Below are 24,027 nucleotides of genomic sequence, written 5' to 3'. Positions count from 1 at the left end.
TCATAGCTTGTTTGCTTTATACATGGTAGTTTGTACCTCTTAATCCCCTCCCCTTTTCTTGCCCCTCCCCCCGTCTCTCTCCCCACTGGTCACCACTAGTCTCTTCTCTGTATCTGTGAGTCTGCTTCTATTTTGTTACATTCACTAGTCTGTTCTCTTTGTTAGATTCCACATATAAGTGATATTGTGTGATATTTGTCTATGTCTGACTTCACTTAGTATGATCATCTTTAGGTCTATCCATGCTGCTGCAAATGGCATTGTTTCATTCTTTTTTATGGCTAAGTAGTATTCCATTGTATAAACATACCACATCTTCTTTAGCCAGTCATCTGTCAGTGGGCACTTAGGTTGCTTCCATATCTTGGCTCTTGTAAATAGTGCTGCTGTAAGCGTTGGGGTGCATGTGTCTTTTCAAATTAGTGTTTGTTCTCTTTGGATAGATCATCAAATTCTTGAGCATAACACATGAGGCTCTTCACAGCCTTTCCCCAGCAGATCTCTCTAGTGTCCACGCCACTACTCGGCCCGCCTGGAAGACGTGCTGGCTTTGAGCACCTCACACCTGCTATGCTCCCCTACCTTTGACTCTCACAGCATCCCTTGCCCCTGACTTCACTGACATCAGTCACGTTGTCCTTGGCACTTGCCTTTTTCCTTAGTACCCACTTTTCTGCAGCTTCTGTCCCTGCAGGTCCCTGCTTCCATAAGAAGGCTCTTTCAGAGCACAGGGGCCCGTTGTGCTCTTAACACCTCACTATGGCCACCACCTGATCCTCCTCTTTACTTTTCTGAGCTAAACTTATTTCTCCTCTAATCCAAGACTCTCCCCAAGCTCTTAAGAGGAGGTCTTGTGACTCTTCAGCTGCCCCACTGGGACTTGATTGCAGTCACACCACTGGGCTCTTCAGCCAAGTCTGACTGAAGCCATCATTCTGCACAAGACAGGCGCTAAATGAAGAGAGCCTCCTTCCTCCCGAGGCCCTATGAGCTGTTCCTGGATGCTTTCTGGGAATTGTGGCTTGGAGGGCAGAGGGAGGGAGGGAGGGAGAGGAGAGTCCACTCTCAGGAAGGAGTCCTTTTCCCCTTGGAGAACTGAAGGTGATTAGCCCAGGGACAGTCAATGGGGACCAGCCCCCATTCCCAGGCCCTCGGGGACCCACCCTCAGGTTCTGCCCAGGGACAGTCAGCGGAGACCGGCCCCCTTCCTAGGCCTTCGGGGACCCACCCTCAGGTTCTGCCCGGGGACAGTCAGCGGGGACCGGCCCCCATTCCCAGGCCTGTGGGGACCCACCCTCAGGTTCTGCCCAGGGACAGTCAGCGGGGACCGGCCCCCATTCCCAGGCCTGTGGGGACCCACCCTCAGGTTCTGCCCAGGGACAGTCAGCGGGGACCGGCCCCCATTCCCAGGCCCGCAGGGACCCACCCTCAGGTTCTGCCTGGGGACAGTCAGCGGGGACCGGCCCCCATTCCCAGGCCCTCGGGGACCCATCCTCAGGTTCTGCCCGGGGACAGTCAGTGGGGACCGGCCCCCATTCCCAGGCCCGCGGGGACCCATCCTCAGGTTCTGCTCTCATCGGTTACGGTCAGAGCCACCCGAGCAGTCGTTGTCCTGCGTGAACCTGCCCCTGGGTCACACCTCTCACCAGACTCCGGCTTCGCATGGGGCCTGTCCTGCCTCCACTCTCCTGTGCGCACACACTGCAGTCAGCCCCACTCATCGTCCCCTGGCTCACCCTGGGCCTGCTCCTTGTGCTTTAAGCTTCAATCCCTCCCTTTTTCCCGGGCCACCCCCACTGGTACCACGTGGAACACAGACGCAGCCCTGTCCCTCCCGTCTCGCAGCCTTCAGACCACGGTGTCCTCAGTGAGCAGCGTGACCGTGCGGTTTATCCTCCACGCCAGAGCACTGAGGGGTGTGAGGCTAACTGGGAAATGAATTACGAGCCTGAAATGAGTTCATTGTTAGGCCAGGGCAGCAGGCACGCAGGGACTGGAGGGGGCTCCACAGTCCCCTGCTGGGAATAGGGGCTGAGCCCCCGCTGCGCCCCCGCCGCCTGTCCCTGCTCGCCTTACCAGGCACGCCCTCCCCACCTCACTCTACTGCAGGGAGCTTCTTCCTAACTGCCTGTGTCCCCTCTCCCTCACCTCTGGGGACCTTTGGCGTCCAGCCTCCAGGATCCAGCCTCGGGATCCCCTGACGCCCAGAACTGGAAGGCTCCTGCAGCGTCCTTCCTTTCCGCCCCACTGCACACAGCACCTGCCTGCTAGAACTTTCCATGGGCACTGAGCGGCAACGTTGCGTTTCCTTGGCTGTTTGCTCAGGATTCCGGCCCCGCAGGATGGTTCCTCCTCCCTGTGAATCCCTAACAACCTCTCAATCTGACTTCCCTTGTACGTACACCTCTGCTGGTCTGCGTTTGTGGGTTTAGGTCACGTCGCCTTGGGCCTGGGTTACCGCTCTGGCCATTGGACACCTTGTCTCTGTGCGCTTCCTCCCCTCCCCTCAGGACCAAAAGAGAAGCTTAGACGGACGGGGGAGCTGTGGTATTAAAAGTGTGTAGGAAAATGACTTTCCAAGTCAGTATTACAGTGATTGTGGTCTTCCTGGTTTTCTGTGCTGCCCTTACCATGTCAATTCAGTTGGCTTCCTTCCTAGTTGTGATTCTTTTCCTTCGAGAACTGGGGACACGGGTGGCTGGTCGGGTGGGCACATGGCTGTGCGTTTTGTGGAGGTGAGGAACACGGACTGAGGAAGAGGCGAGTACGCACAAGTCTGCCCGTGTTCCTTGGTGTCCAGGGCAAATGCAGGTCGGCTTTCTGCAGAGAGGACAGTGTGCGCCTGCCCCCTGCTGGAAGGCTGTGTTACTGCTCCAGGGCCCTTATTTCTTTTTAAAACCCTGTGCTCTCTTTCAGAATGAAGTCAATGCCATCAAATGGGATCCTTCTGGAATGTTGCTAGCGTCCTGCTCTGATGACATGACATTAAAGGTAAAGCCGTCTGATCCTGGACTGCCCCCTGTACTCAGTGCTGGTCTTACGTTCCCTGGTTCTGCAGCTGGCGGTTCCGTGTGAGCATTCTCCCCGCCTCTGTCACTTTCCCCGTTGCAAACTCGATGTTGCTGTCATGCAGGGAACTCCAGCCTACCCGTGGCGGGTCCTGCTGGGTCTTTTCCCTCCCGTGGCCTTCCTCACGGGCACCCCTAGTGTTCAGCGGCCCCTCTCCCGGGCAGCGCCTGCCAGTTAGCCAGCTGCACACCTCACGGTGCCGTGAGCTTCCCAAGGGCCAGACACTAGTGAGGGCTCACGGAGGGAGTGATGTGGAACCACCGCCGGCTGGAGAAACAGCCTTTGCTCACACTGTTCGCGACGCCTTCTCTAGATCTGGAGTATGAAGCAGGATACGTGTGTCCACGACCTTCAAGCTCACAGCAAAGAGATCTACACCATAAAGTGGAGCCCCACCGGGCCAGCCACCAGCAACCCAAACTCCAGCATCATGCTAGCGAGGTAAGAGGAAGACGGCCCTCAGCCCAGCCTCGCTCCCTGAAAGCAGCCTTGCTCACCACGGCTGAGCCAGCAAGTCACTCACAGCCAAAGAGAACGGAAAACTTTGCCCAGGTGTCTTGCAAATGTGTTTACACCCTTCCAAACCCAGTGGAGAGGTACCGCACTCTTGGAAGGGCCCACGAGCTGTGAGTTGTCCCTTGATGCCTGACTCGAGGTAAGGACAGTGTTAACCACGAGGCAGGCAGGAGGAATCAGCCATGTCATCCGGGTCCCAGCACTTTGCTTCGGTGAAAGTGTTTATTACAACAGAGAGAGGAAGCAGTTCAGCCTGGACCTTGGGCTTGGTTCATTGGGTTCGACTCGGAGCTGCCTGCAGGTGGCCAGAATTTTGAGCAGTGGTGGGGCCCCCCAGCCCCAGCCAGGTCTGACCTACCCGTGTATGTAGTGAGCCCCCGAGACACCAGCACTGGAAGGTGTGGGGCAGCTGGTCAGTCAGAGGCTGGGATTGGGAAGAGTGGTTTTAAGTGACCACAGTGGCCTCCCCAAGACCACATCACTCAGGCTGCGGTCCCCAGAACTGCGGGTCCCAGTGCTCATCGGGCCCCGTTCAGGATACACAGTTGCACTCTCAGTACCGTATTTTAATAAGAACACTTAGAAAAACAAGCCAAAGAGATTCTGAGACTGAATACCAGGATACCCAGGGGTCTGGAGAGCAGGGTCCAATGAAATGGGGGTGCTTGTTGAGCCTGGGAAAGGCGCGACTTGGGAGAATGTTTCCCTGCCAGGAAATAGCGGTGCGGTTGCTCTGTGTGGGTGCAGAGAACGGGACCGGGGAGGGGGTGGCAGGTGGCAGGGTCCTCGCACATAGCTCCGGCTCGGCCGCGCGGCCCCTGTGGGGGAGGGGGCGGCCTCGCCGGGCAGCAAGGACTCTTGGCTGAGAGCGTCCGACGCAAGGCCCTCTCTTAGAAAACACCGAAGGGAATTCCTGCATCAGCTGAGACGCTGATCCAGAGAAACACAAAGACCGGTACTCTTTATTTCATGTAGTTGTCCTAAAATCCACCTAAATGTCTAGGACATGGGACACACTGTAGGCATTTGTGGTTTTTTTGATGACTTGGAAGGTGTTTTTGAACCGCAGTGCCAGAGAAAGCAGCTTTGTGGTGTGTACTGTGCTCTTACGTTTGGAAATAACTAAAATTTGCAACTCCCAGGAGAGTGATTGTTTATTTGGATGCAATTGAACTTTAATTCCCAGGGGATTAAAATGCTCATTCACTCAGTTTGCTATTTTCCCAAGCATTATTTTAGTTGGCAGCGATAGAGGTGGTGTTTTAAGTTGTGGGAGCATTTTACAAAATGTAGTGAATGCAGAAGTGTTTCCCATTCGTATCTCAGAAAAATGCAGAAACCAGTGAGCGTGAGGATCAATTTGTTTCCCTAATTAATGGCACCACAAAAAGAAAAGCTTTGTTTTGTGACTGCGGCTTGGTTTTCAGCATAGCCGCGTCACATTTTAGAAGAGTCGGGGTGTACTTACTGTCTCCCGAAACGGGAAGGCTGGGAGGAACGCCCACCCACGGTGTCTGTGAGGCATCGAGAGAGATGGCGGGGGACCCGCGCGTGTCCTGCTGACTTTCCGCTCCCGTCTCCCCAGTGCTTCGTTTGACTCCACGGTTCGGCTGTGGGACGTGGAGCGGGGCGTTTGCATCCACACGCTCACCAAACACCAGGAACCAGTCTATAGTGTAGCTTTTAGCCCCGACGGGAAATACCTGGCCAGCGGCTCCTTTGACAAGTGTGTGCACATCTGGAACACTCAGGTAATCCCCGACCCCCGTGGCCCAGCCCTTCCCCAAAGGACCGCCTGGAGAGTCGTGTGTTCGGTGACCCGGGCTCGGAGCCGCGCCTGGGGCGTCGGTGCTGAGGAGCGCGTTGCCTCAGACGGTCCTCTGCAGGGGGACCCCAGGCCAAGTGCCTTCTGCCCTGTGCCCCTTGGTGGGGGAGGCTCCCCTCCAGGCACACCCACCCAGTTCGGGTACTTTTTCTGAGTCCTTGGCAGGAAACCTTCCCCCTGCCACCTCCTCTTGGACGTGAGCACTGAGCTCGGAAAATTGTAACACAGTCATCTCAGCGGAGATGCTGCCCTGTGGGCACTCAGGTTGGGGTGAGGGTCCCGCCGTAGGGGGTGCACAGGCCCCTGACCTCCTCTGCTCCACACGACTCCTGGAGCTGCCCCTTGGAGCACGTCGAGGAATGTGAGGACCATTTGTGGGCGGTGGTCAAGCCATTTCAGCCTGTCCCAGGGAAACAGTCTAGGTTTGGGTAGCAACGGGAGTGTCACTGTGGGGTCGTCCTATCACAGGAGAAAGAGATGGTGTCTGAGGACACGCAGCCCCTGTGGGTGTCTCTGGCCGCACCTCAGGGTGAGGGAACTGGGAGCATGAACAGTGGGAATGAGCGGGCCTGGAGGAGCATAAAGTGCTCCTCTGGGCGCTGAGCTCGCGCTTCTCCTGCAGGTGGGGCAGCGATGGTCATGTGGGGTCGTGGCCAGCAGCAGTGGTACACTCCGTGTGACCTTGGGGTGGACTGAACAGCCCCCCCGCCTCTCTCTCACCCGCACCCAGCTTCCCGATTCCCTTTCGCCTGGCTGACTCTCAGTCCGCACCCACTGGTGGCCGGGGGAGGTGGTACCTGAGCCGCACAAACGCGTGGGGCCGGGGGAGGTCCACGGGGACCTCAGGCTTCCCGGGAGCTGCCTCCCATGAGTCTTGTCTTGTCGGCCAGCCAGAGGCGATAGTGGCCCTCAGGTAGGACCCGGCTGGCGCCGAGCAGAGCCTCACGGCCCTGGATAGGCCCCGGAAAACACCCATCGCAGGAATGACGTGTGGCAGCCTCTGGTCTGAACCCTTGCTGAAACAGCGGTGGGTGCACTTGTAAAATGACATCATCGGTCCAGCCCTGCCTGCTGTCGGCAGCTCATCAGGTCCCTTAACCCCTCTTCCTACGAATCACAAAACCCTTGAGGCATGTTGAGGCTCCCTTTAATCCTCAGTGACACGACGGCTTTTCTAAATGTGCAAAAGTGCGTAACAGGCAGATTGCTCGTCTCCAGCTGCCTCGGTCTCCCTGCCACCATCCGGCCGTGGCTGCGGTGACCTGTGGGAGGCAGCGTGACGCCAGCCAAAACGTCGAGGCCGATTCCATGGGCAGCCGTAGGTCACCTACGCTGCCCGTGTAGCGAGTCTGTGAGACGCATTTCTACAGCCACCGAGCGTTTCCTGAAAATACTCTTAGCTTCTCTGAGTTTGAGGATGTTTGCGGTAATGCACGGGGGGACCACGTCCACGTCCTTGGTGCCCCTGGCACCGTGAGTGACCGCAGCTTTGCTTTGCAGAGTGGGAGTCTCGTCCACAGCTACCGAGGCACTGGCGGCATCTTCGAGGTGTGCTGGAACGCCCGAGGGGACAAAGTGGGCGCCAGCGCGTCCGACGGCTCTGTAAGCAGCACCTGTGGTTTGCCACGGCGTGGAGGGCGTGAGGGAGGAGGGGCTGGAAGCTCCAGGCTCCTGGTACTGGCTGGGCTTCCCAGGGGTGGGGTGAGTCTCCAAGGACACAGCTGGCTCTCACTGGATGTGTGTCGGGTGAAGGAGACTTCTGGCTGGATCCTGCCCGGTTGGCACCGCATCAGAGAGCAGCTGTCTCTTCCTCACTCTCAGTGATTTTCTCAGTGAGATGGTGGCTTTCCCGCGGTGACTTTTCCCCGCCGGGGGGCACTGTGGCTGTCCCTGCTTCGTGGGGTTGCTCCTGGTGTCTGCTGGGTGGAGGCCAGGATGCTGCTGAACCTCCCCTGTGCCTAGGACGCCCCCACAGCAGAGATGACAGGGCCCAGATACACAGGGGCCAAGACTCAGAAGCCTGCTCCCGTCTTGACTCCAGCCTGGGCCTCTGGTGTTACAGCTCCCACCTTCCACTCCATGGGGCCCAGTTTCAGCTTCTGGGATGTCTAGCTTTTTGGTTCCCACCTGCACTTGAAATTGACCCAAGCTGTGGGGCAGAGGGCAGGGGGTGGCTGGCCAAGTGCCCGCCTGGCCCCCTAGTGGTGCTCAGGCCTGAGCCCCTACGTGGGTGTCTGGTCTGTGACCCCCACCAAGGGCTGCGCCCTCCCCCCCCCCCCCCGAACTCCTTCCCGGTGCTGCCCTGGACCTGGCTACTTCCCTCTAGGCTGTTTGCAGGGGTTGACTGGTCGGATGCTCAGATGTTATTAGCCTGTCGTTTAGAGTTTCTCTGAACCCTCATGACTCTGTGCCAGTGGAAGTCTATTTACAAAAAGTGGGTGGTGGGCCGTGGGCCGTCCTCTTCTCTGAAGGCCTCCTGGGTTGTCTCTCAAGATAACCGGCACCTCCTCTTTCCTTCCAGGTGTGTGTTTTAGATCTACGAAAGTAAACACAAAATACTATAGGAAAAGAACCCTAGTGGACCAGCAGTGAACGTGTGGGGTTGGAGCACTCTCCAGACACAACTCTGTCAGCTCCGAAACTGTGCGAACTTGACGTTAGAGTGTACTTTGCAATCAGCTCATCCCTGGCCACAGGAGTCTCTATTTTTTTGTAATCTTCATCAAGAAGTTTAAAACAAAAAGCATACCCACAGTCCCATCAGAGGGGGAAGAATGGCTCCCACCTGGAACGTGGGAAGCGGGAAGCCAGCAGCTAGACGGCGCGTGGGTGGGACCCCGTCCAGAGCAGGCTCTGAGGGCTGAGAGGAAACGAAGAAGGAAAAAAGCTGTGCCAAAAAGAAACAGAAGGAAAGACGCTGTGAGAAACCAAAAGGGGGGAGAAAAACCACTCCACGTGGTGGGTTGTTTCGTTTTTTCCTAACAGTTTGGACACTACAGTTACTCTCACAAGGATGTTCAAAGACCAGTTTGTACCAATGACTTGGGCGACTTTGTAACCCCAACACTTTGTATTTTCTACAATCTTTGTCCCGTGCTTTTTCTATCTGCTGGAATCCTGTCGTCCGGGGCCCTTCTGTCTGAGGTGGAAACCGTTTTGGGTTTGTGGCGTCTTTCCTGTTGTCACTGGCCCCCTCCCCTCTGTCCGTCCTTCTTCCTTCCTTCCTTCCTTCCTTCCTTCCTTCCTTCCTTCCTTCCTTCCTTCCTTCCTTCCTTCCTGGTCTTGGTGGGCAGCACGCACTTGGTGGACACAGCCTTATGGACCAGACTCGGACGTGATGACGGAGTCTCTGGCAGACGGTGTTCCCTCTCCCTCCCCTCCCCTCTCCCCACCCCTTTCTGAGTTTCTTCCCCTCCCCTCTCCCCACCCCTTTCTGAGTTTCTTCCCCCCCCAGCTCTCCCCGCCCCTTTCTGATTTTCTTCCCCCCCAGCTCTCCCCGCCCCTTTCTGAGTTTCTAACCCCTCCCCTCTCCCCGCCCCTTTCTGAGTTTCTTCCCCCCCCAGCTCTCCCCGCCCCTTTCTGAGTTTCTTCCCCCCCAGCTCTCCCCGCCCCTTTCTGAGTTTCTAACCCCTCCCCTCTCCCCGCCCCTTTCTGAATTTCTTCCCCCCCAGCTCTCCCCGCCCCTTTCTGAGTTTCTTCCCCCCCAGCTCTCCCCGCCCCTTTCTGAGTTTCTTCCCCCACAGCTCTCCCCGCCCCTTTCTGAGTTTCTAACCCCTCCCCTCTCCCCGCCCCTTTCTGATTTTCTTCCCCCCCCAGCTCTCCCCGCCCCTTTCTGAGTTTCTTCCCAGCTTAGGTCTCAAAGGCACTTTCAGGCACATCCTAAGTGCTTTATGGAAGAAGGCAGGGCAGGGGGACTTTTTACAGGAGAAAAAAAAAAGTGACTTATAAGAGAAAGCCCCGAGTATTTTTGGAAAAAAAAATATTTTTATGTTAAAGCAATTTTAAAATCCGAAACTGGCCATCAGACATAGAGAGCTTTGTGTGATTCGTATTTTAAAAGGAATCTTAGGAAGACACAGGCAGGGTGTGAGGTAGCCTTCCCTTCACTGTCAGCTTCCGGCAGGGCGGTGAGGACGCCGGGTGGGCAGACAGTCCCGGCCCCCCCAGCTGGAAGCAGACCTGGGCGTCCTTCGGGGAGTGTTGACGGCGGTGGCCGGCAGGACAGGAATGGAGAAGGGGCCGGACCTGAGAGGGAGTCCCAGAACCCACCGTGGGCGCCAAAGAAGCCGTCGGAATGTGCGCCCAGCTTCCTGGCTGTGAGGAAGGTCACTCCAGCCGCGGCCCCCGGGGTCAGCCCGCCAAGAGCAGCCCGCCAGCCCCGGCCTCGCCGCCGGCCCGGCTCCAGGATCCCACTGGATCTGACGACCGCAACCAGCGGGGAGGGTGTTCGGCCCTGAGGGGGGATCACGTAGGTAGGACATCACTGATCACTTCTGCCGTCGTCTTCATTTCTTTCTCTCTCAAGAGACTAGAAGGAAGACTTTCTTTTTTTTAAATAATGAATCTTTTTACTGTTTTTTTAAAAAATTAAATATGGCTTTGTGTTCCTCGCGGAGTTTCCTTCGTTGCATCGGGTGACCTGGTATCGTTGTTAACCCGACGCTGACCCCGGCTTACAGGAGAGGGGTGGGGAGCGCGGAACCTGGGGCCTCTGGGCTGGTCCGTGTCCGTGGGCGGAGCCAGGCATGGGGAGGCGTGCTGGGCCCGGGGGCTGGTGGGCTGCAGCCACGTGTCTGTTCCAACAAGGAGCCAGGATGTCATTCAGAGGGTGGACTCCATCCCTGGAGCCAAAAACAAGCCGTCAGGGCGCGACCAGGGCCCCTGCAGAAATAGGAGCCGGCCAGGAACAGCTCCAGAAGCCAGAGCGCGTCCATCAGCGTCGGATCAGTAACGCACCTCCCTGGATCTGCGAATTATTCAGGCCCCATCTGTGGAAGGCCCGAAAGCGCTCTGTTGAGAGTTGGGTGTTTTATTCGGGCCTCTGTTACCTACACGCTTAGCTAAGAAGGTCAGAGTTTTACGGAGTCTCCTCCATTCCCACCTTTGAAGATAGCAGACACCCCTGGATACATGGCTAATTTCTTGCCCCAAGAAATTATTAGGCTTGGGGTGCAGTTTGGGGAGCTCTGGACGCACACCATCTGGACCCCTCCCCACATAAGAATGTCATGTCTACAGAGCATCCGTTGTCCAGGGTCAGGACACGGTTTGTGTTTGACAAGCCAGAGCCTGCTGTTGGGGGGTAGTGGTGGGACACACAGGCAGGGGTTCCCCAATCAGTCCTCAGGGAAGGGCGGTAGCCAGGGTCTCGAAGTGTTGGCATTCGACTCTGGATGCATCTGAACACTTGGGAATTGCTGGCTTGGAGCTGAGGGCTTTGAGGCCAAGGACAGGGGCTCAGTCCCGCACACCACGGTGAGCCTGACGCTGATGAAGGCAGATCGTTCGCCTGTCTGGCTTCCCCAACAGGCCGTCACAAAGGAACCTCCTGAGGGCCACAAGGGGGACCAAGATGCGAATGCAGCCAGCGCCCCTCGAATCCAGCCCCGTCTCAGCACGACAACAGCCACGTCCGACTCGGCGCCAGCGTGCACCCCACAAGCAGTCGATGGAGTCACCTCTGTCATCAGGGCTGCCCCTTGGGCCGTGTTACCACGGGACGTCGTTTACAGCTCTGAAAAATTGGAAGTAAATGCTTAAGTCTCGGTGACCGAACGGAACCGAGATGCTGACGGCAGACGTAACAGTCCTTCCCGGAATGTCTGGTTGGGTTTGAAGTGACCAAGAACTCGTCCCGCACACACCGGGGAAAAGGGGGCTACCCCACCGGGCACGCCAGGCCACCCGCGGCACCCAGGGCTTGACAGTCATTGTCTTTCTAAAAACAGATCTTGGCGCCAAGTGAAGTGCACTGTCAAACGTTAGGGTCTGCTTTTCTGCTTTGTTCCTTGTTATTTCCCCCTTTTTTAACCTTCTGTTCCACTTTTTTTTTCCAAATCGTGTTTCTGGTCAAATGCAGAGTTGTTCCTCCCGCCGCTTACTGAGGTTGTGAATTCTGGCTTCTGCAGTGTTTATTGTCTGTGTCAGACGTACAGCCAGACGGCCTTCCCTCCGCGTGTTCCAGATTCTGCTCCATCCACACCGACCCCGTTTCGTTCTCGCTCCACCCCTTCCGCCTCACGCTCTGGAGAAGAATCACCTTGTGTGTCGTAGCTCATTTGTTCCAAGAGAGAATCAACAGATCATACTCAGTGTCTTGAATAAATTGCTCTATTTTGATATTAGAGAACTTGGTGGTGTGCTTTTCTCATGTGGTCAGCAACTCTGGGCCCTGTGCTGACAGCACTCAGGGAAGGGGGACCCTGCGTTTCCTGAGGGGGGGAATCCCGGAGGGCGGCCTGCACGGTCCCAGCAGTCAACAGGGACAGAAGGTCGTGATGCAGGAGGACCAGCCGCCCCCGGTTACCTCACAAAGGGAGTGTTTTTTCAGTACGTTTCCTTCTTTCAGGCTGGCTCTTTTAGAAGGTGAAAGCAAGTGAATTTTGTCGGGCAGGTTGGTTTACCGGGAGTTTAGTTCACTGCTGAGCTCCGAGCAAGTAGAAGAACCTATAGAGTCAGGGCGCGGGGGACCGGCCGTTCTTCCTGTGCAGGGCGCGGACAGGCTCCTGGAGCCGTGGGCTCTGCCAGGTGTTTGCATTCGCCCCTTAAGTCAACTGGTGGGTGTGGCCCGGTTAACCGGCTGGCGGGCCCGGAGGCACACGGAGGCTGCGCACCAAGTCGCGCACCACGCGGTCAGGCGCCATCTTCCCGACCCCGTGCGGGCCGGGCCGCCCTGCATCCTTCCCGCCCAGTGTTGTCTGGGGTCCAGCCCTGCCTGCTTGGGCTTTTCCTGAAGCCCTGCACAGCTGACCGGGTGTGTTCCCCCGTGGTGGGTTTGCGCTGAAGCCCTGAGCGCCCTGAACCCTGCCACCAAAGCCAAGGGAAGGCGCTGCGGAGAACCTGACCAGCAGCGAAGCTCGTGACAGAGTCCCCAGGAGAAACGTGCCCGGGACGTGGGCTTTGGTGGCGTCAGCCACAATGCTGTGGCACGTCAATAGCTTCGAAGGGCCTTCTCTGTCCTGCGAAGAAAACCGGCTTGAGACCACACAGACCGTCCAAGGTTTACGTAAGTTTCGTCTTCACGTACATGGAACCCTTTGCTGCAGGGAGTCAAAGGCAGTTTGGTCCCTTGAGGCTCCCACTTACTGGGGGGATCTGAGTTTCCACTCGCGAGCAGAGAACTTTCTTCTTGTAACTGCCCGCATCAGGTTGCTGCTCCTAGAGGCTCTCTGAGGTGGTGTTTTATTTCATGGGAAGGTTTCTGCGCACCTGTGGGTGCTGGTCACTTCTGGGGGACGCCCGGGAATCACTGCCAGGCGCATGGAAGGGGTGGGAGGGGGAGGGAAACGGGTATGTCTCCTTACACGAGACTCAGAACTGGGTTGTTGTTGTTTTGTTTTGTTTTTCCAGTCTGGCTCCTTTTTCTCCAGAGTCTCCATCCACTTTGAAGGTAAGACACAGCTCCACCTGGAGGACAGCACAGGAAGCCTCGGGGGCTGGGAGGGCAGGGCTCTGCGGGGGTGCCGGAGGCCGGGACTGTTGCAGTATTACCTCCCCCTAAAACGTGAAGCTGGTACTCTGGAGAATAGGGGCTCCTATTAGGACTACAGTTACTCACACAGAAGTTACTGAGAGAAACTCCACCAGAAATGCCCCAGTTGCAAACGAGGAGGAGGAGGGTATCTTTGGAACAGGGGAACTGGGTAGACGCGCTGAAACGCTTTTTAAGGCATGATAAGTAAGCTAGGTGGTAAATTAAAATCGAAACAGAAGCCACCTGGTAGGACCAGTCTCCTCTTTTCTACACTCCCAGCTACATGTCACATCCAGCCACCCAGACTCCTGGCTGTGTGTCCCACACCCCTCACCTTTCCGAGCACTTCCGTCCCTCCCGCCACCATCGCTTTCCCTCCACCAGATCACTCCCCTTAGCATCTTGGGGATTAATACCCTCTAGCATCTGCAAAACAAGAAAACATCCCCTGCAGCACCAGCCTTAGAGGGCAATTGCTTCAAACCAAGCGTTGTCTGCTGTCATCCCGTTTATCCGTGTGTCTGCTATGCCCAGGAGTGACCTGATACCACCTCTGTCTCTGACGCTCGCTTCTGTGTCCTGGTGCATAGCCATGGGTCCGTCCGCCCCAGTCAAAACCGCCCTGTCAGTTGTGCTGATACCCCGTCCACTACGAGGAGTCGCTTTAAGGAGACAGTCAGATCAGCATGGGTTCTAACTTGCAAGCTTCCAAATCTGCCTCTGGCTGATGTAAGCCAGAAAGAATGAGTGAGGAGGGTACTGGGCAGCTCTGGGGAATCTCCGGAGAACCAGGCTTGGAGGCTGTGCAGACAGGAGCAGCCAAAATCAGGGTGCAGGATGGCATCCATGCAGATGCCCCCGGGCACAAACACAGCACTGGGAGCTGCCCGCAGGTCAGTACTGGACACTGGGCTGGCCCCGGAAAGCACACCCAGGCTGCCCTCCAAAGGGGATGTGCGCGCTGCCAACCCCTGTGCAGAAGTGCTCCTCCTGCACGGCCCGTTCCCTTGGGCGCTAGCATCCAACTTAGACCCGGGACACGTGTCTGACTGGCTCTGTGAGGGCTGTTCCCTGCTTTAGTTGCAAGGGAGCTTGGGAAAGCGAGCGGCCCGCATCTTTGCGCTAGAGTGGGGGTGGGGCTGTGCCCCGGTCAGTAGTGGGAGTCCTCAGAGGAGGGGGACTCTGAGGCTGGGGACAGGCACAAAATCCGTACAGAGATGAAGGCAGATGCCACCCGGGAGAGCTAACTCCTTCATAACTCCTGGACACTTTGGGTCATGGTGGCCGTGAGGAAGCTCAGGTCCATGTGAGCTGCGCAGACCTGGGCACCCCGGTCACAGTCATGAGATGCCCTGAGTCTATCTGCTGCCGTATGACTCCGAAAGCACAAGTCCAGAAGCATCCTGGACAGCTTTCCTAGAGCGAAACGGAGTCCTCATCTTGATACGAAGAGGGGCGTCGGGCGGCAGAGCTGACTGCAGCGTCTTGAGGAGGAAACGGTGTCTTGCTTTTCTACACTTACGTAGGTGGCTGTTCTCCAGTGCATGTTACATACAGTATTTTTGCCCCCAAATATGTATATGCACACGTATATATTTATAATGTATAAGTTTTATGTACAGTCGGCCCTCTGCACTGCGCCGCCCCCCCCCACCCTCCCCCCGCGGATGCGGACCATTCAGATGCAGAGGGTGTCTGCGTATTTTGGTATCCGTTGGGATCCTGGTACAAAACTCCCACAGATACCGAAGGGCAACTCTATATATAATTATATATGGGCTATATATATATATATATTTCATCTGATGGGAAGATGGAGACGTGGGCAGTGGTCTGAGCATAAGTCAGGTTCGAAGGATTCCTCTGACCGCACCACTGCTCAGCGCCACGGGGGGCCCGAGGGCCAAATCGCGGACCCCAGCCCGCCCTCCTCTGCCCCCTGGTGGCGGGTGCAGGACGTGCCGCGCAGCCGCCCCGCGGGGCCCTCCGCCGCGGGGCCCTTTGGCGTCTTCCCCCTCGTCCTCAGCACCACTCGCTAGAGGCGTTGTTCAGACAGAAGCCACGTCAGGCTGGGCGCTCAGGCACAACTACTTTATTCACTTTCCCAAGGACTTGGATCTGGCGTTCACGTTACAGGCGGACCAGAAAAACCCGCGTCCACGGAGACGACAGGAGCTGCGGAGAGCCTGGTCCAGGACTCTTCCTCCTCCCACCCCCAGCGCGCACTCACGGGTCACCTCTCCTCACACAGGGGATCCGCGGGAATCCGCCCTAACGGGACGACGAGAGTGAGATCTGGGGGGACTACACCCCGGGGCCGCGGTGACCGCAAGGCGAGAACACGGCTCTGAGGCGCGAGGAGCGTGGAGCCTGAGGAATGCGAGGTGTGGGCCCCGTCGCGTCCTCTCACAGGTCTCCCCGGGGCTTTGCAATAGGTCCAACCTCGTTTCCGCTGCGGGACGCACTTGTAACATGGATTTCAGCTGTGCTGGCGTCGGAACCTGGAAAGGGAAGGAGAGACCCGCCGTGGGATGGTTTCCACGTCCTGGCAGGTCTTTCACAAGCATCACAAACGTGTATTTTCTTAAGTTACATGATACTTTCACATATAGTTCGTATTACGTGATACTTTCATTTCACCAAAGGATAAAACAAATCCTACAGAGCCATCTAGGGTGACTGAACGATCCTGCATTCTTCCACCTCCCCTCCTCCGAACCACCCCGCTGGGTCTCAGCCACACCACGTGAGTGCTGCGGATCACATGGAAACCGCCCCCGTTCACCCGGGGAAGCGCCGGAGTCCAAAGGGCATCTCTTAGTATAACTAAGAATTGCCCTTTCGTGGATGATGCCACACGGTTTGGGAAGGGGGAAGTCGGTAACAACCAGTAGAATGAAAGCAAACACCACTCCTGCGGGAAGAGTAATTGTGCAAGGTCTGTTTAACCATCCCAGTGACACACCGTCCTTCAGAACCTGTGGGAATCCTTTGGGACAGAGGTCAGAATTGTTCTTTTATTCAGCTGATATTCAGGCATGTCTGCCATATGCCAGGTTATGAGTCCAAGTCAGTTCCAGGGATTCCTTAGTCTGTATCACTGCTCAGCACAACGTGGACCGGGGCTAAATCACTGATCCAAGCCTGCCCTCCTCTGCCCCCTAGTGGTGGATGAAGAACTTGCTGTGCAGCCGCCCAGCAAGTGTGTCGGAAACAGAGCTGGAAGACGCAGAGAAAGGTGGTGGCCTTTTCAACGAAGCACATGGGGCCAGTGACCGTCCCTCATGAAAATCTCCAAATACCAAACTCCCTCCACCAATAGGCCCGATCAACAGATGTTGACTGGAAAAGTGCAGTGGGGTCACTGACTTGACACCAGCTGGATGCAGCACAGGTACCTCGGAGCATGAATTGAGTCTAATGTTTAAAGAATGGCAAGAACAAGCACAACTTAGAAAGAGATGCAGGCAGAGTTTTGGAGGACACTTAGGGAAGGAACGAGAATGCCAGCATTGTATGGGCCAGAGGGGGTGATGAATTGTGCTTGGAAATGCCTGGGGCAGCCTGAGTTGCAGGAGGAGGTGACGATGTTACCAAGAAAAAGCAAGTCTGGGGCTGCAGTGTCCCACCACCACTGCCCCCCCCCCTCAGTGGCCTGTGTAGGGGAGAGGCGCTCCAAGTTTTCTCCCAGGGCAGGATTAAGATGAGTCTGGGAGAACGGAGGTCCAAGTAACTCAGACCAGGTGTGATGCACCCACGAAGAGAGGGTAAAGGAATTTAGAAGTTGGGGAAGGACAGACCTTGTGGCCACGGACCCTGCAGCCAGACCCTGAAGAGCGTTTGGGTCGCCGAGCAGGGTGGCAGGCGCAGACCCTTTGCTGAGCAGTGACCCTGCTCTGCCTGGAGCCCAGGCCCCAGCTGGGACAGCTTCGAGAAAACACTTCCAGTTCTGGAACCAGGTTCCTGCTGGGGGTGCTGGTGGCTTGGTTCTCACAGGGTCACCCCCTGTTTATGAAGATGTCCTGGGCTCATGGGAACTTGTGTGCGATTTCTGTAGTTGTTGTAGAAAGACTCTGTGCTGGTATGTCACAGTAGGGGGGAGGGGGGTGGGATCAAGGTCTGGGCTGAGGAGCCTGCCCAGCCCATGACCTCACACTTGGGGACACGCTCTGTACCCTGTGGCTTTCCCAGAGTTCCTGCCTCCTTCACCCTCCCCCTGGGGCTCCACGGAGATTCCCTTTGTGCCTGAGCAACTGCCAGCCCCACCCACGCCGAGTTGGCTGGCTGCTTGCCACCCTGGGCTTTCTGGCAGGCATGCCTTTCCAGGGGTTTTCTGTTCTGGTCTCATGGGTCTCCTCAAAGAGAGAATGTGCAGGCGGAGCAAGTCTCCCAGAAGCTGACTTGGCGAGGCTGCTGGTGGGGTGTGTGGGCTAATCCTCTACTGGTGCAGTGTGAGTGCCCGACAAGTGTCCTTGCAGGAGAGGCAGATGCTGGCGACCTCACGGCGCCAAGGGCCAAGCCCCTTCCTAACAACTCCCTAGAAGGAGCTTTGCAAGCTAGGGAGGTTCTTGGGAAATTCCTGGCCCCATGGAGATCTAACAGGTGGGAAGGCATGTTGGCTGTCTCCTGTGCCTCAGCTATTGTTCTTGGATCTCTTAAATCGGGAACCCCAACCAGGGGACTCGGAGCATGAGCCACAGAGAACATATGCCACCTGGGCCTGGCTGCCCTTCAAGGTGTTGAATTTGATCTAGCCCCCCCCCCCCCCCGAGTCGGAGGCCCAGGCTGTGTTCTCTCCCGCACTCTCCTAGCAAGTACAACCGGGGGCCACCTGGTGTTACGAGGAGGGCAAGTGACAGCACAGAGAACCATAGAAGACCAAGAGCAAGATGGATGAAAGAACAGAGGAATGTGGAAGATAATAGGGAAGCATGGGACAGAACAGAGGATTTGGGTTAAGAAACAAGAATTGTGGGAAAAGGCAGAATGGCGTGTGGGGAGGACAGAATAATGAGAGGCAGGGAGTCAAGGGAGAGTAGAAATTGGGAGAGAAGAGAAAGTTGTGGGGAGGCAAAGGATGATGGGGAAAACAAAATTGTGAGAAAGAATGGGGATTCTGGAGAGAATAAGGAACTGTGAGAGAGAAGGAGTTATGGTGGAAGACAAATACGTGTAGGAGAGAAAATGTGGGGAGAGATGGAATGTGATAAACAGAATCATAGAAGAAAACAGATTAGTTAGAGACGATGAAGAATCCAGAATTGTGGGAGAAAATGGAACACTGGGAAAGAAAAGGGATGGGACAGACTGAGGAATTCTGGGAGAGAATGGAGAATTACGCAACAGAGAATTGTGGGAGAGACGGAATTATGGGAGGGTATGAAACTCTGGGAGAAGTAGGGATTTGTAGGGAAGATATGGGGCTGTAAGAGAAAGGGGAGGTGTGATATCTTCATGCAGAGAATGAGGAATGGTGGTAAACAGGAATTGTGGGAGGTGTGACAGCTGGGGGCAGAGAATGAGGAATTGTGGAAGGTGTGGTGGCATGTGTCAGAGTGTATGGAATAGTGGGAGGTGTGGCAGCTAGTGGCACAGAATGAGGAATTGTGGGAGACGAGAAATTCTGGGAGGTGTGACACCTAGTGGCAGAGAATGAGGAATTGCAGGAGACATGGCAACCTGTGGCACAGAATGAGGAATAGTGGGAGACATAAAGAATTGTGAGTTGTGGCAGGTTGTGGCAGAGAATGAGGGATTCAGGGAGGTGTGGCAGCCTGGCAGACAATGAGGATTTGTGGGAGGAGTGGGACCTTGTGGCACAGAATGAGGAATGGTGGGAGGTGTGACAACTAGTGGCACAGAATGATGAATGGTGGGAGGTGTGGAAGCTTGTGGCACAGAATGAGGAATGGTGGGAAGTGAGGCAATTGCGGCAGAGAAAGGAATTGTAGAAGGTGTCGCAGCTTGTGGCACAGAATGAAGAATTGTTGGAGTTGTGACAGCTAGTGGTAGACAACGAGGAATTGTGGAAGGTGTGGAAACATGAGGAATGGTGGGAGGTATGGCAACTTGTAGCAAAGAATGAGGAATGGTGGGAGGTGAGGCAACTTGTGGCAAAGAATGAGGAATGGTGGGAGGTGAGGCAACTTGTGGCAAAGACTGAGGAATTGTGGGAGGTGTGACACTTGTGGCACAGAATCAGGAATGGTGGGAGGTGTGGCAACTTGTGGCACAGAATGAGGAATGGTGGGAAGTGTGGCAACTTGTGGCAGAGAATGAGGAATTGTGGGAGGTGTGGCACTTGTCATACAGAATGAAGAATTGTGGGAGGTGTGGCAGCTAGTGGCAGAGAATGAGGAATTGTGGGAGGTGTGGCAATTTGAGGCACAGAATGAAGAATAGTGGGAGGAGTGGCACTTGTGGCAGAGTATATGGAACTGTGGGAGGTGTGGCAATTTGAGACACAGAATGAGGAGTTGTGGGAGGTGTGACACTTGTGGTACACAGTGAGGAATGGTGGGAGGTGTGACAGTGGCAGAGAATGAGGAATGGTGGGAGGTGTGACAGCTAGTGGCAGAGAACGAGGAATTGTGGGAGGAGTGGCAACTTGTGTCACAGAATGAGGAATGGTGGGAGGTGTGGAAGCTTGTGGCAGAGAATGAGGAATGGTGGGAGGTGTGGCAATTTGAGGCACAGAATGAAGAATAGTGGGAAGAGTGGCACTTGTGGCAGAGAATGAGGAACTATGGGAGTTGTCGCAGCTTTTGGGAGAAGTGTGGAATTTTGATATGAAGAGGCATTTCTGGAAAAGAAATTACTGGAAGAACAGAGGACTGTAGGATAAATAGTTTCAGAAAACAATCCTGGAAAATAAAATGGTGATTGAGCTCACAACAAAGAACTGAGAACAGTGGGAAAGCAGAATTGTGTGAGCAAATAGAGACTTCAGGGAGAAACAAGGAATTGTGGGAAGACAAGGGAATGTGGGAGAGAATATGGAACAGTGGGTGACATGAAATTGTGTGAGAAAATGAGGAATTTTGGGATGTGTGGTGGCTTATTGTAGAGAATATGGAATTGTGGGAGGCGTGGACTTGTGTGGCACGTGTGTAACTGCAGTAGAAGTGGTGGGTATTGGGAGAAATAGAGCACTGTGGGAAAGAGAAGGGAGTGTGGGATAGGATGGAAAATTATGGTACCCAGAGTGTATTGTGGGGTAATGTAGAGTGTATATGGAGAATGTAGAAGTGGAGAATGTAGAAGTGGAGAATTGTGGAAAAGGCAAGGGGTTGTGGGAGAAAATGTAGAATTACGGGACAGAGAGGGAACTGTGAGAAAGATGGGGAACTGCGGGACATGGGGGTAACTTGAGGCAACTGCGGAACTGTGGGAGAAAGAGAGTACAGCAGAGAGTGTAGCAGAAGGGAGGGATTATGGGGGAGAATGCAGAAGTGGCGGGGGAATACTTGCGAAATAGAAGGCATGGGGTCGGGGGTGCGGACAGAGAACCTGGCAGAAACAGTATTATAGGAAAGATGGGTTTGGTTGAAAACAGAATTGCCGAAGAGAGGTCTATGAGAGACGAGGAAGAATACAGTTGTGGGAGGAATGGGGAATCCTGGGGATTTGAGAGAAATGGGTGTTGTGGGAGAGAACAGGAATTGCAGGCAAGACAAGGGCTCAAGGGAGAGAGGAATCCAGAAGAAACATGGAATTGTGCAAACAACAAGGCGTTACGGGAGAAGCAGGGTATTGCGGGAGAAGTAATGTATGGTGGGAGACACAGGGACTTTCGGACAGACAGGCGCGCTGTGGGAAGAACGGGGTGAGGGTGAGGGTAGAGGAAGGGGAACTGTGGGAGAGGCGGAGAATTGCGGGTGAGGCAGAACCCAGAGGGAACAGGAGTACTGCGGGAAGGACAGTCGTGGGAGAGCACAGGCACGAGGGAGAGACGCGGTGCCCCCACTCAGCCCATCCACTAGGTTCTGAATAGGCCGCAGGCCTCCTGCCTGGGAGCACGCTACCTGTGCTCCGTTCCCAGCACAACCTGCTCGGTCCCCCGCACGCCGCACGTCTCAGCCCTGCCCACTGGCCGCAGCCCTTACGTCCCACATGCATCTTGTCCACGGACCCTGTGGCCATGCCCCTCCCCTTGCCCACGGCCAGGAAAGGCCCACACGTCCACACCCTCCCACCCAGGCCCCTGCCTACGACATGCCCCCTTTGTGGCCCCTCCACCCGTCCACACTGAGGCAGGCTTCTGTGCTCCTCCGGGCACCCCTCCCCAGGGCACAACCCATGCCCCATCGTGGCCCCGCCCCCCGCCGGAGCCACGCCCCTTCCCACGGGGTGGGGGTGGGGTAACGGGATCCTGGGCGACCTTGGAGGAGCAGGGGAGCCGATCCCCTGAGAGATACAACCCCCACCCTCCCCACTTTGAAGCTAATGGTAAGACTGACGTATCATCAGATCCTGATCTTTACCCGCGTGAGCAGAGTAAAGTGTCCTGGTTAAGGGAGGGCGGGAGACCTGACACTAAGCTTCCGAATGCTCCTGGGTGAGGAAATAATAGTTTCAGGTTTTCTGGTGTTCATAAGATGAAAATCAAGCAGGTATTTGTTCATTTGTGAGAAGTGTCTTTTTTGTTGACTTTTAGTCGCAAGGGACATTCTAATTCCCTACAAAGGTGGTATTTTGAACAAAGTTGTCGTAAGGGGTTATACACAGATCTCCTCAACGTTAACTGTTGCCATGGTCATGAAGCATCACCACATCAGTTCTCCCACACTTACTCACTGGGCTAGTCCTACAAGCACATCTGAGTGGATCTCTCCTCTTAAAAACCTTAACCGGACTCTCACTGGCCGCGAGGTAAACCGCAAACTCCTCAGTATACAGATTCATGAGAACCCTTCATCATCTGCTCCCAGCCTGCCTCGCCAGCTTCCCACAAACCCCACGAGTGGCCACCTTCAAACAAATGCACAAACGTTCTGCTCTGTGCCTCCACACAGGGTCCTCCCTGGGCTTCCTCCTCTTCTGTGGTCCAAGACCCAGTTTGAAAATCACCTCCTCCACAGACTCAACCATGCACCAAAAAACAATGCCGTCTCTGCCTTTGCTGTGTCCCTTTAACACTTCAGACTTTTTAGAATAAAAGATAGATAGTAAGGTCATTACTTATTTGTAAGTTTCATACATGATACTTCTCAGGGACACTCACAACCCCCCTCCCCGCCCTGCCCCCCGGCTAAAATGGTGTTGACCACATTGCAGATGCTCAATGAATATTTGTTGAAGTTCAAATTCAGTTAATTTATGTTAAGTGCCTAGTAAGTGCCAGACATCGCATCAGATACTTAATAATGGGAGCTCAGTGTAAGTCTGCTGGCCTTGGAGTGAATCCCAAAAGTAGCAGGAGCTTTAGGATCTGATAAACATGTCAGGCTTCATCTTAGCAATGCCAATGGGAAGAAGCCTAACTGTGTTTTATGCTTTGAGTTTGTATCTCTGGACTTTTCTCCCGCATGGAACAGTATTTTCCGTGTTATGAACAGCCCTGTACCTTCACTAAAGAGATGAAAATTAGAGTGGCTGGAAAGGAGGAGAAAGGAGGCAACCCAAGATGTAGCCAGCCATGTCTCATTTCCAAGACTGTCACTTTAGGAGACAAGGCTGTCCGTTCCTCTGGGTCCTGGCAGCAGTGCACTGCCTGCGGCTAAATAGCAGGCGTCTGCTGTGCAGGGGTTGTCCTGCCCTGGGCTGACTTCCGTTAGCCCGGATGGCTTTGCCTTGGTGTTTTAGATGCAAACTGGAAATTTTCATGGCCTTTTAATTCTGTTCCTCGCTGACATGTGCTCCCTTGTCCCCCTCAAATGATGATATGTACTATTATTTACTCATCCTTACTAGAGTTAGCATTTATTAAATGCCCATTGTGTGACAGCACCATTTAGATAAACAGCACACGGATCTATTTAATCTCACAGGAATCACGTCGCTAGCACCCGACTAGAGGTCAAGAAATACTAAGGGAGATTTGCCAGAAGAGCTTGTCCCCAGCTCTCTTGGAGGAGGCAGAGATGAGTGGTCCGGTGCCCAGAGGCACACGCCCTCCCTTGAGGTTACCGTGAGCTCTTGCAGAGCTCGGTCCCTTCCTCAGATCGCACATCATCTCGCTTCTCATAAGCTTCACAAACACTGCTGTTATTCAGAGAAGGTGCTTACCAATGAAATCTTAGTAAGAAAATGTTTAAGACAATCTAAGCTCTTTTGAGATGTATTAGACATGCTACCCTAACTCCTATGTGACTAAGAATTCTTTAAATCTTATCATTAATTACTCTTAGGCCTTTTGGAACCATGAGCTGCTAGAATTTTCCATCAAAAGTGTGTAATTTAACACCAGTATTACAAACAGCTGTTGGGCACCATTTGCAATGGTGAAGCATGAGCTACACGTGCAGGACGTATATCCGCTGAACAGTGACAGTGGCGGTGGACCTGCCTTCTGCTTAAAGGTGTTTTCGACCAGCCCGAGTGTAATAAGTGGGAAGAGGGAGGGGCTTCGGGGCCTCAGTGGGGACAGAAGGCGGGGCCAGGTGGCCTCCTCCACAAGCGGCATTTGTGGGGATCCACCCCTGATGCCCAGAGGAGGGCCCTGCAAACATGCACTCTCTTCCTCTAAAGAACTTTACGTCTTGTTACTCAGAGCTAACGGCAAAAGGTTTACTCAGGAAGAATCTTTCAAGGGGATAAAATCTGATTAATCAGCTATCATAACCATGACAGTCACTGATCTTTCATTAGGAATAAGGACCATAGGTCTGGTTATTATTCTCTCGCTACGTACTTGATGAGAATATAAATGAGCTTTCTGTAATAGGAAACGCAGAATACAGAGCAAGTGACAAATCATAGGTTA

At 54.8% G+C, this 24,027-nt stretch overlaps 2 protein-coding genes across 12 annotated transcripts in view; one reads left to right on the top strand and one right to left on the bottom strand.

Moving 5' to 3' along the window:
* Positions 1 to 11,759, top strand: part of LOC105092372 (F-box-like/WD repeat-containing protein TBL1X) — a 201,533-nt gene extending 189,774 nt beyond the window's left edge. For all 11 annotated transcript variants that reach the window (XM_064482602.1, XM_064482600.1, XM_064482599.1 and 8 more), the window contains 5 exons: positions 2,917 to 2,991; positions 3,383 to 3,510; positions 5,171 to 5,336; positions 6,911 to 7,012; positions 7,932 to 11,759. In XM_064482602.1, the coding sequence (XP_064338672.1) occupies positions 2,917 to 2,991; positions 3,383 to 3,510; positions 5,171 to 5,336; positions 6,911 to 7,012; positions 7,932 to 7,958 (498 nt within the window). In that variant the 3' untranslated portion in view covers positions 7,959 to 11,759. The remainder of the gene's footprint in view (positions 1 to 2,916; positions 2,992 to 3,382; positions 3,511 to 5,170; positions 5,337 to 6,910; positions 7,013 to 7,931) is intronic.
* Positions 11,760 to 15,179: 3,420 nt separating this feature from the next.
* Positions 15,180 to 24,027, bottom strand: part of LOC105104255 (G-protein coupled receptor 143) — a 24,507-nt gene continuing 15,659 nt past the window's right edge. Inside the window, exon 9 of the mRNA XM_064482594.1 lies at positions 15,180 to 15,604. Coding sequence (XP_064338664.1) covers positions 15,510 to 15,604 — 95 coding nt within the window. The 3' untranslated portion in view covers positions 15,180 to 15,509. The remainder of the gene's footprint in view (positions 15,605 to 24,027) is intronic.

This window comes from Camelus dromedarius, chromosome X (genome assembly GCF_036321535.1).
Source record: "Camelus dromedarius isolate mCamDro1 chromosome X, mCamDro1.pat, whole genome shotgun sequence".
Taxonomy (NCBI): domain Eukaryota; kingdom Metazoa; phylum Chordata; class Mammalia; order Artiodactyla; family Camelidae; genus Camelus; species Camelus dromedarius.
Note: the sequence above shows the minus strand (reverse complement) of the source record. Positions and strands in the feature narration are given on the sequence as shown.